The 11,617-nt window shown below is 32.9% G+C and overlaps 1 protein-coding gene across 1 annotated transcript in view; it reads right to left on the reverse strand.

The window, feature by feature from the left end:
• Positions 1-230: 230 nt before the first annotated feature.
• Positions 231-11,617, reverse strand: part of LOC106461216 (potassium voltage-gated channel subfamily H member 8-like) — a 132,571-nt gene continuing 121,184 nt past the window's right edge. Inside the window, exons 13-15 of the mRNA XM_022388329.1 lie at positions 10,488-10,639; positions 4,585-4,712; positions 231-1,389 (exon numbers count right to left, since the gene is read on the reverse strand). Coding sequence (XP_022244037.1) covers positions 668-1,389; positions 4,585-4,712; positions 10,488-10,639 — 1,002 coding nt within the window. The 3' untranslated portion in view covers positions 231-667. The remainder of the gene's footprint in view (positions 1,390-4,584; positions 4,713-10,487; positions 10,640-11,617) is intronic.

Raw genomic sequence — 11,617 nt, forward strand, 5'->3', positions numbered from 1 at the left:
TTGTTATGACTTCATCACGGTCATAGAATGCTACTCAATAGAAGATAAACTAGCACATCGTAAAAGGTTATTCAGCTTTTTAGAGTTTTGTTTTAGAATATTGTAGATACGTCTTTGTTTAGTTTAACAACATGTTATACAACATCTTCAATATATTATAAATTAACAAAAAAAAGTCCTCAAAGAAACCTTTGAGATTCATAAAAACAACCAATAGTTCTTTACACCTCATGATATCCAGCTACAGAGCTGACATTTCATGTCCCAGCTGGATATCTTAAACATGCGTCATGATTGTACATACAAATATTTATTTAGATTTATCAGAAAAGGTGTAACGTGTAATTATTTTACTTTATTAAATTCCCTAGTTGAAGTTGGCTGGAAGCGCTAACAACCTCTATCAGTGCTGATTTTTTATGATATCTATAGCTAATCAATTCATGTGTTGCAAGGAATAAATGATAACTTTCAGTTCCACTGTCTTCTGCCTACTCATTTAAGTTGAAATGATTTAAAACGTTAAACTTTATTTTAAGAAGCATGTTAAGTTTGGTCACCTTTATATGAGTTTTAGAGACCTTATACAATCACACTTTCATTTTTTTTCTGATGAGATTGTGTTTATAAACAAGGGACTTTTCTCTCTCTGTCTCTGGTTCTACTACTAACATTCGGTGGAAAGCTGTCTTCTTATCGAGACTGTCTCCTCATTTGCCTCTTCGTTCGTTAGACTTTGGGCTTCTTTTGTGGTTGAACGTTCTGGCGATTTTGGAGACGCCAAAGAATCGGGTGTCTCGCTCTCTGGTGTATTCCATGATACGTTCAACCGATAAGAGGAGTTAAGCTCTCGTGGAGAATTGGTGCTACTTAGCAGGAACGAGTTTCTCAAAACGCTATCATCTGATACACTTTCACAGTCATCCTTCCCTCTTGTAGCCACGTTTCCAACGATAAAACGGACTCGTTCATCATTCGAAGAACAAGATGAATAACCGGAATTGGGTGGCGGTGAACTATAATCACCAATTTTTCCCAAGAAACAGTGAAGAAGGTACCGGTCAGTTTGTGTCCCACACGTTTTCTTGTTACTCAAACTTTTGGATGTTTGTTGAGCATCTACTGATGTTAATCCTATTGGTTGACTCAAACTTCGAACTGGTGCGGCACTGGTGTTCATATTTATAGGTATATCACAAGATTGAGATGATAGGGGCCTTAGTCCGCCAAAAGAGCACAGTTGTTGTAACAAAGAGATAGTAGTCCTTACTTCTTGACTCAAAGTTGTTACGTCGCGTGTCAGTACAGATACCTGGTTGTCTAACCTCTCAACACTGCTTCTGGTTGTTTCTACTTCATCTCGTAGCTCGAACAATTCCAAAGACCGTCCTAGAGAGAATGAAAATGAATTTAAGAGATACCGTCATTTATGTGTCATTATATTAAGCATCAAACGTAAAATAAATTTAGATGGTTGTTCCAAAAGATCAGTTAAGCAGATTTTTCTTTAATCTATTTTTTATAAATAACACATCTATATGTAGATATATCTCTATAATTATCGCAAATAATCCATCATTAATAGGTATCATTTTGAAGCAGTTCGAAGTAGTGTCATGAAAAGGTACTGTGTGATAATAGGTTGAAGAAATTAAAACTTCTGGCTGTTTCAACAATATATTAAATTGGAGTACTTGCTTTTATATTGGGGATTAATATGTTCCATTGATCTTGGGCTGCTTACATGTTCATTATTGGTTGAGGATATATATATAGAATAGAATAAATCTAACAACATCCTATATATCTCAAAACGAAGAAATCGGTACATTATCTATAATAAATATTTTCTATGCGTAAACTATTGTTTAAAAATAACTCACATGACCCTGTGTGTCGTTCTCGTCATGATATAAGTGTAGTAAAGCATTTGTACTTGTAAAAACCCATTTACTAGATAGCAGTCTGTATGGGATATAATCCTAATGTTGAGTTTAAATAACGAGAGATCCATTATAGGTTTAACAATTAACAGACAGAAACAGTCTCATCAGTATGTGAGTAATAAGTCATACATCAAACTCGGAATGACTCCACTATAATTAGCAAGTAAAGCCATAACATAATTTAAGTATTACAGAACATTTACAAATATCAAGGATGCAAATCATCTTCAACGTTTTTGAAAATCAAGTATAACTCGAGCCAAAATAATCAAAATTGTGAATTCTCAGAAAAATATTTGTTTTTACATTAATTTCATTTTAACATGTCTGGTTTGTTTTGAATTTCGCGCAAAGCTACACGAGGGCTATCTGTGTTAATCGTCACTAATTTAGCAGTGAATGATTAGAAGGATTTTCTTTTTAATACTTTTAGTCTTTAAAATTGAAAGATAATAGCAATTATGTTCATAAGCGTTCATTATCTCGGAGAAGGGATACTATATATGTAATAATATATGATTAATTAGATATATTCTCAGATTACACACAAATTGGATTTATTAATTCATTTCTGCAGATCCCAAGTAAGTAATTACGCTTTATCAAAATCAAGATTAAAAGATGAAGTTTATTTAATATTAATAGAAAATTTAATCATTTTAATAGTATTCTTGAAAAACGAATTCGACTTGATAAAGTTAATTTTTTTGTTTTACCATCAGTAATTCTTATTCTAGCCTTTTACGTCGATTATAAATTCAAAGAAAATAATTAAACTTCAAATTTTAATTTATTTCCAGTCTCTTTTATCACAGCTAACAAGTAATCAACAGTATGATTTATACGTTATTATTTGTCACTGAAAAGAAAAAAATCACACTATTTGTTTGTTTTATTTTATTACATGTCACAGTATTTACAATAAGGAAGGAATTTCCAAAACAGGTACGACATTTCGATCACTAGTGCGATCATTCTCTGGAACACAAGTTTTAACGGTAAAGAATTTGTTTGTTTGTTTGTAATTAAGAACAAAGCTACACAAAAAGGCTATCTGTGCTCTGCCCACCACGGGTATCGAAACCCAGATTCTAGCGTTGTAAGCCCGCAGACACACCTCTGTGCCACTGGGGGGGGGGGGGGGTACGGTAAAGAAGGTTTTAAATCAACGTTCAACAATCTAGCAATGCATTTAAATTTTAGCATTGATAATGGTTACTTGTGCATGTGCATATCAATCCGTTTGAATTGACAGATTATTTATTTATGGCTGAACAGGAAAAACAAACAATAAATGAATAAATATGAAAATGTGGAAATGTTGTGCGAAATGACGAACCCACCCCCACCAGGAGACATTTACAAAATAAACGGTAACAACTGCCCAGCTTTTTACATAGGTGAAACACGGAGTACTTTGAACATCAGGTTAAAAGAACATAAAGTCCATGAACATAAAAACAAACAAACACACCTTTTCTGAAAAGCATGTCACCGCAGTAAAACATGAACCTGACATTAACAGAAGAAAAACCAGAGAATAATAATAATAATAATAAACCTTAATAATAAAATCAAACAATCCCACAAGTAACAAATACACAGGCACATCTTTATATGTTTTTGTTCGTTATTTCCCAGAATCTCATGTAAAAATTCTCACAACATTTCCACATTTTCATATTTATTCTCTATTTGTTCAGCCACAATTAAATAATCTGTCAGTTCACACGGATTGATATGCACACGCATAAGTAACCACTATCAATTCTAAAATTTAAATACATTGTTAGACTTTTGAATGTTGATTTAAATACTAAACCTCCTTTATCGTTAAAACTTGTGTTCCAGGAAATGATCTTACCAGTGATCGAAACGTCGTATCTGTTTTAAAAATTTCTTCCTTACTGTAACAGCAGTAACCTGTTATAAAATAACACTTATAACACTTGTTTATGTGTTTAGTAATTTCGTGCAAAGGTCTACTATCCACACACAGCCGTCCCTGCTACAAACCAATAGGTATATTATTTACAGAACGCTTGCTACATACCTTTAAAGAATTTCAAGACTCTTTGATAGAAATAGTAGAGTAGAAAAAAGCTGACTTAGCACTATCCTATTAAGTCTACCTTAGACTCAAATGTCTGTCCAAAGTTCTCTATAGTCTAAGCACATATATATTATTGACTAAATGACCAGATCAAAGACCCCCCCTAGCTTAGAACACGCTGACCAGAGAGAGAGTAACCAGTCAGAAGCACACGTAGTATATGTGGCAACTCATAGCCTTGTAACCGAACTTACTTTCACACCCAAAACACCTCCACAGCTGAACTTGTCTAAGACATATTGCTACAGCAAACGGAACAAACTGTCACAAGTCTGATATTAGAGAATCTAGTTTCGACACATTCGTGCGTCCTCTTCAGACAGCGTGAGATGCAGAACCCTGCACGCTGACCACTTATCATGCCCTATGTTAATTAAGCCTGAACTTTTACAAAACGATTAGTTTTATGTACGTTGTCAGTGATTTCAGAAAACTACTTGCTTTTAATTGGTAATTTTTTATCTTTTCAGAGTTTTTTTTTAAGTGTTTCAAATGTTTGATCTTAAGTTCTAGTTAATGTTATACCGAGGTTTGGATGAGTGGCTGCAGCTCCAAGCTTTTCATTCCTACAAGCTGGGCGCGTGAAGATTGGTCGACGAACGTGAGGAGTTGAAGACTCATTAATCTTCAGTTTTTTATCAGAATTTTCATCTCTAGAAGATAAAAAATAAAATAGAATGTAAATGAATAACTCTGTATCTATATGTTCATTATGAGTTAGTTTAATTCAAACAGTAGAGTGTATTATTCAACATAAATAGTTAAGTAATACTAGTATTTTATCATTTTAATTTACTGTGTTAGTGAGAAAAGTATAATAGAATGCTAATATTTATCATTCGCACTCTGTGTACTTTAAGTGGCTATAACTTATCTTTATTAAATCTACAATCTCAAACTCAATAAGCTTAACTAATTAGAGCTACTTTGGAGACAAAAAAATATTAGCAAATCATGATAATGAATGTTTTCATCCTTGAATGAAATTTGCTGATATTCAGTTAAATAGTGTATTTTTATTATTTGGATCTAAATGTACCCTGTATCTAAACAAGTAATTTACTGTACGTCTAACTTGGATTGTTTTATAGCTTGACTTCACAAAGAAACAAATAAACGAATTGAATATTAGAAAAAAATCAGTTTCTTTACATTTCAGACAAAGTTTTTATCGGTTATATAGAGTAAAACTTTTGTTTATTTTGTCGCAACGTTTCACCAGATTTACCTGACATCATCAGGTGAGATAGAAGATCTGAGACTAACAAATATTAATTTAAAATAAGAGAATCTATTACAACAATAATCTACAAAACATGTCAAATATATAAATACATAATAATAAAGCTTTAAAACCTGAGTCTAAATATGAAAATTAGTTTTTATATACAATAAGTACAATAAACGAATTGTTTGAAACTCCAATCTATGCGATATAAACAACGAAGTTAACTGACCCACTCCAACCAGTAAGATATAAATAAAGACATGAATTGATCAAACTCCAAACTGTAAAATATAAACAGTAAAATAATTTGATCTAACTCCAACCTATGCAGTGTAAACAATAAAACGAATTGATTAAATTCCAACATGGATGGTGTAAACAACAAAACGAATTGACCAAATTCCAACCAATGCGAAGTAAACAACAAAAAATTGATCAAACTCCAACCTGTGCGATATAAACAACGAAACTAATTGATCAAACTCCAATTAGTGTAGTGTAAACAAAGAAATGAATTGAACAAACTCCAATTAGTGTAGTGTAAACAAAGAAATGAACTGAACAAACTCTAACTTGTCTGTAATTTTGTAATTTGTCACACAAATATTTAGCGTAGACGGTATCTTTCTTCAAGTTAAGAAGGCTATGTTAAAATATTTAATGTTGTTATTAGTTTTATTAGTGAATATTTTTTTCCTATTCTGTCTATATTGTTTACAGTTTAAATTAGTGATAACAAATTATAATTTCAGTTAATAGTTCATTCATACGATATATGACAGCCTACAATACAATACAGATATATTTCCTTATATATTGTAGAGATAAAAATATTAATACATTTACCTGCTTGATAACTGTTTAAAGACAAGTAATTGAACGTTTATCATCAAATAAGTAGATGATTGTTTTAAGAACTAGAAGTAAATTATACTTATTTAGTTACTCGAAGTGTTTATTCAGTTTACGAATGAAATGCTTTGTTCAGTCATTAGAGCCAAACTTACCTTGATTTAACAAATTAATTACCTAAAGATATATATATATATATAATGCATGTGGTATTCTCAAGTACACTGATTTACCTTACAATTAACAATAATAACCGCAGATAACAGGCAAATGTGTCACGGAGTAACACTGAATTTCTGAATGATTAGGTTCAAGAAAGAGTACAGAGTAAAACAAAGTGGTAAACAATGCATATTAAACAGCGTCATTAGGAACATACGTGCACTGACGATTAAGACAGAGTTTATTTGAATAGAGAGAGTTCTCAGTGGCCAAAATCTGTAGAAATTCTGAATGAGAATAATGTAGTGGCTTTGTTTCTTGAGAGGTGGTCGATGATGTCATTGGAAAAGCTAATATGTTTGAGATTACTACAAGAGCTTATGTGCTAGACATGCCAGCTGTCAACAACTCTTCACCCATTGTCTCCTTTTCAGCCATGGAAAACATAAAGATAACCTCCAGGAATTTTGGGAGACTACGGTACTTTACAAGTCATCAAGACAGCCAAACAGAAACTTTTATCTTCCATGCTAAGTGAGAGAGATTGCTGGAGCAAGAAAAATCAATATAGTAACATTTCGGGACACTTGGGCATTAATTTCATTTTAACAGGTCTGGTTTGTTTTAAATTTCACGCAAAACTACACGAGGGCTATCTGCACTAGCCGTCACTAATTTAGACAGCTGGTCAATACCACACACAGCAAATGTTTGAGTTACTCTTTTACCAACGAAGAATGAGATTGACCGTCACATTATAACATCCCATGGCTGAAAGAGGCAAGCATGTTCGGTGACGGGTATTTGAACCCGCGACCCTCAAATTGTGAGTCAAGCTGGATATTCAATATGTTCTTATACAAAAGTCAGGATTGAAAATGAACCTGAATTCTGGCTAATCAGAAGTTCAGCTCCAAGAAGTAGTAACAGCCTGATCACAACTATATCTACTCTAAGAGCAAATTTTACATCATTATGTATCATTTTTATAAGGTTGTGTGTGCCCTCGTTATATTGCCTGTATAGAATTTCTTGAAAGCCTATTTTAATGTTTCAGTCTAGCAGGCTTAGTATGAGGCTATATACTTGCCAAGCATATAGCTATTCTTAAACTACCACAGCTAAGTCAGCTATAACTCACATGCATATTAGTTTCCACAGTTGTTTGGTTGCTATAATAACAAAGCCAATGCTCATAGGGGAACCTAGCTTCTGACTATAGAAATCCATTAGAACAAACATCTTATGCCTATAAGATTTCGCTCATATATACATTCAGTACAGTCACATACCAGTAACTCATGTATAAAGGTTACTTACATTTTGCTCTTACACACACACACACACATACACATACAATCTCAGAAGGTCTCTCAAATATACACTTTCCCAATGTTCATTGCACAATTTTATCCGAATGTTTGGAAAGCAAACAGTGCTGCCATTTGTAAATGTTCTAGGCATTATATCTAATAACATCAGCTGCACAACCTGTTTATCGGTTTATCTATTGTGTAGTCTGCTCCACAGAAATGTTATTCCTACTCTACCAGATAGTACTAGCACTAACTACAAGATTTTGAACACACGTCTTGCTAACAAAAACAATATTTCCTAACCTAACATGGTTAGTATACAGCTAGTTTTATTCTGCTCTATTTCGCGATACATCATCGTGATGTACACTATGTGTTCAAAACAATTACTACAGCAACAGATGAGAGAACCTTATGCATCAAAATGTAGCCACAGGCAAGCCACATATACTCTTTTCATTTTAAGATTAAATAATATGGATTTGTGAATTGTTTTGATTTCCTCACCCAATTATTCAATTACCTGGTCCATTAAGACTCAATATAATGAATTGCACTACCGTTCCAAACAATAAACTGTTTGAAACATTAAAGGAAGTAATTCAAGTCTTCCCTGGATCTTTGAATATTGGAGAGAGTGATTAATCAACAAGGACCTGTGACTGTAAAAACAAGGAATCACAAGCATCATTTGGCTCCAAACCACAGCAGATGCACTAACAAAATCAAGAGTACTGAATTGGTGCTCTGGGATTCTCCATTTAAACAAATATTTGATCTCTGTTTTTGGAATGCAGAGCAATCAGTCATCATAGGAAATTCGTTCTCCATTTTTGTATGATCCATTATGACTGTAGAAATATGTTTTTTTTTTCTGGTGAAAAGCTCTTGTCTGTACCACATACCACAAACTTCACCATTTAATGCTTTTTATATCTCCTGGTAAAGTGCTCTAGCTGGATAACTTCATCCATCAGTGGCACCTTTAGTTTCCTTTTATTGGCTATGGGTGACATCAACTAGGGTTGGGATATTCTTATCAGCAACAGTCTTGGAGTACTCTAGAAACCCTCAGCCCACAAATTATTGTATTAACATATAGTCATTTGTCTTGTCTACATACTGAGGTATAAACTCAATGGTAGAACCTGTTCAGCAGATCTGTAGGTCTCAGGTAGTGTTTTCGTTTCATGAGTTTGCAACTGTATCGAGATGTATGTTTTAATCGCTTATGAGATCATTGTCAAGTATACGAAGCTTAGGCTAAAACGTAACCTAACTTATTTTTGTATTTTAAAGAATAATCTACCAACAAACAGTTAGTTGTTCTTCAGAATATATAATCACTTGTAAGGGCAGTATTATAGTTTGTGTATGTATATCAGGGGTCTAGCTAGGTTGAAAAAAATATGAGGAAATTGTAATTAAAAACATACACTGGTGCCTGAGTATTTGTTAATAGTAGGTTCGTTATATTTAATTACTAAGGCTTCTATAATTCTTATTTTATTAATTTATGGTTAATTTTTTAGTACAGTGACGCTTTTGACGAAAATATTAAAGCTGTTTTTACTCATGTATTATTAGAAGTTTTGGAGGTCTTTTATTCGTGTGTCTAATGTGCGCCCTGCGCCACCTATATGAAAAAGTCGGGCAGTTCTATAAATAGATATCATCAGAAGGAAAACCCAAAAATTACAATGCCTAGTATGTTTCATATACCACATGTATGTCTATATAATAATGTGTAGAACACAAGATATTGGAGAATTATATGGAACACCAGAGGGCATGCTTGAAAAAAGAAGAGTTGGAGGATCTGATTGAGGTGTTTAAGATTGTAAAGGTAATTGATACTGTTGATGCATCATATTTTTTCATATTTAACAGTGAGAATAGTAGAACTAGAGAATACAAGTGTACATTTTGGTAAGGTAGTAGTCATCTTCAGCTAAGACAATTTCATTTTTTTAACAGGGTGGTTGGCCTTTGGAATGAGATGCCTTCAGATGTTGTAGAGACAGTAAATTTAAGTGAGTTTCAGAAAAAGCTTGATAAGTATATGAATGATAAGGACTGGCTTTAATATATGTTTTTTAATTATTTCAATTTAGTTTAGAGGATGGAACAGCCGAAATGGACCAATAGGTCTCATGTTGTCCCAGAACATTATGTTATGTTATTATTAAGCCTTTGTTTACTCTTTCTTCTTCTTCTTCTCTCACTACTCAGACTTTTATTACTTTCTTATATGTTTCGCTAATAAAACTATTTTTTTATCTATTAAACTAACACGTTTTTATTTGTAAAAACTTGTTTATGATAAGCATCTAGATTTACTTTTAAACATATTTACACAGAGATCTAACGTTACATGAAACTCAGTGAAACGTTTTTCTAGCAGCTGGCCAAGTGCTTACGTCAAAGAAATGATATTCTACATATTCAGAATAAAAGGAAATACGCGACATGGATAAATGTAGAACCTAGAGCTCACTAGTAAAATGGAGATTCAAACAAACATTCATATGAAGCTGGAAATATATGTTAGATATGAGGTTTGATATGTGTATGGACTATGTACTTCACACGCCCCTGACCTTTCAAGGTATTCATTGTATGTTATGGATTATGCACTTTACATGACCTTAACCTTTCAAGGTATTCATTATAGGTTGTGGACTATGCTCTTTCAATCATTTTGACCTTTCAAGGTATTCATTGTAGGTTCTGGGCTATGCACTTTGAATCACCTTGACCTTTCAAGTTATTCATTGTAGGTCTATGATTTGCTAGCGCCTCGTTTATTTAAGATGACTTACAACGTTTATACAACAAAGATATCCTTTTTATTTCTGATAATAACTTACCCTATTACTACAAAGCGACAAGCCCCTTTAGTTGAAGATGCAACTGGCGACATCAATGGTGAAGCCTGCGTCGTGCCGTCACTATCATCGTCTTCGTCGTCCTCGGAAATCGACGGAAGTGTAAGAGAGTGAATCCCGTTGTTATCTTCTTGCTGCTTAAACAATAGTAAATTTCAGTTTTGTCTCCTTATCTTTCAAATCATAATACTTCTAGACTAGCAAAAACTCACCAAAAAACTAAATGACACTCGGGGATGCATAATCAACGCGAAGGATTTTAATTATGTTCAACTTTCCATACATAATTCAATTGAAATCACCCAATGTGCATAAATAATGCTATATATACAACGTTCAGCTTAGTATACATTTCTATAGTTTGCTGATTGGTTTAAATAGACCATAAAACTTACAAATTTAGATTGGGATATCTAATATAATATTTTTATTGTTATAGCTTTTGTAGTTAACATTTTAACCAATTTGTATGTTTAAAAAATATGTTATGGATATAAGCTATACTCAAACAAATCCACGAAAATGTACGAAAACACACAAATATTAATAAATAAAACCTGTCAAAACGCTAAAACAGCTCAAACTAATAGAGTGACATTTGTGACCGCTTCTGACTTTCTTACTATTCAAAAAGAAAACGGTATGCTTTACGTCACAGCGAAGGTAAGCTTAGTTTAACAGAATTGTTAGTTGAAACTCTTCTTTGAAAGGACTACAGAGAAAGCATTTGAAAATGTAATTAAATTATAACAATAGCATTAGCAGCCTAAGCCTATCAAGCTGACTGTTTCGGTCCAAGTTACTAAACCTAATTACAAAACATCAGAAATGATATTTCCAATTTCATTTACGCAGTTCTAAGTTAAGATGACGTTTTTTTTGTTGTTCTAGTTGATAATCAGAAAACCTTCCTACAGTAATACGAATTATTATATTTCATAGGTGTAAAAATGAAAATATTGGATTTTAATTTTTTGTACTGTATTGGAAGCAATTGTAGAAACGCACGAGTGATACCAACACAGGTGTCACAAACAATAAATATCGACAACTAACTACTAATTCGATGACGAGGAACCCACTTTGAGACTAATAATGGCTGGAGACGGCTT

Source organism: Limulus polyphemus, unplaced genomic scaffold, assembly GCF_000517525.1.
Source record: "Limulus polyphemus unplaced genomic scaffold, Limulus_polyphemus-2.1.2 Scaffold37, whole genome shotgun sequence".
Classification (NCBI taxonomy): domain Eukaryota; kingdom Metazoa; phylum Arthropoda; class Merostomata; order Xiphosura; family Limulidae; genus Limulus; species Limulus polyphemus.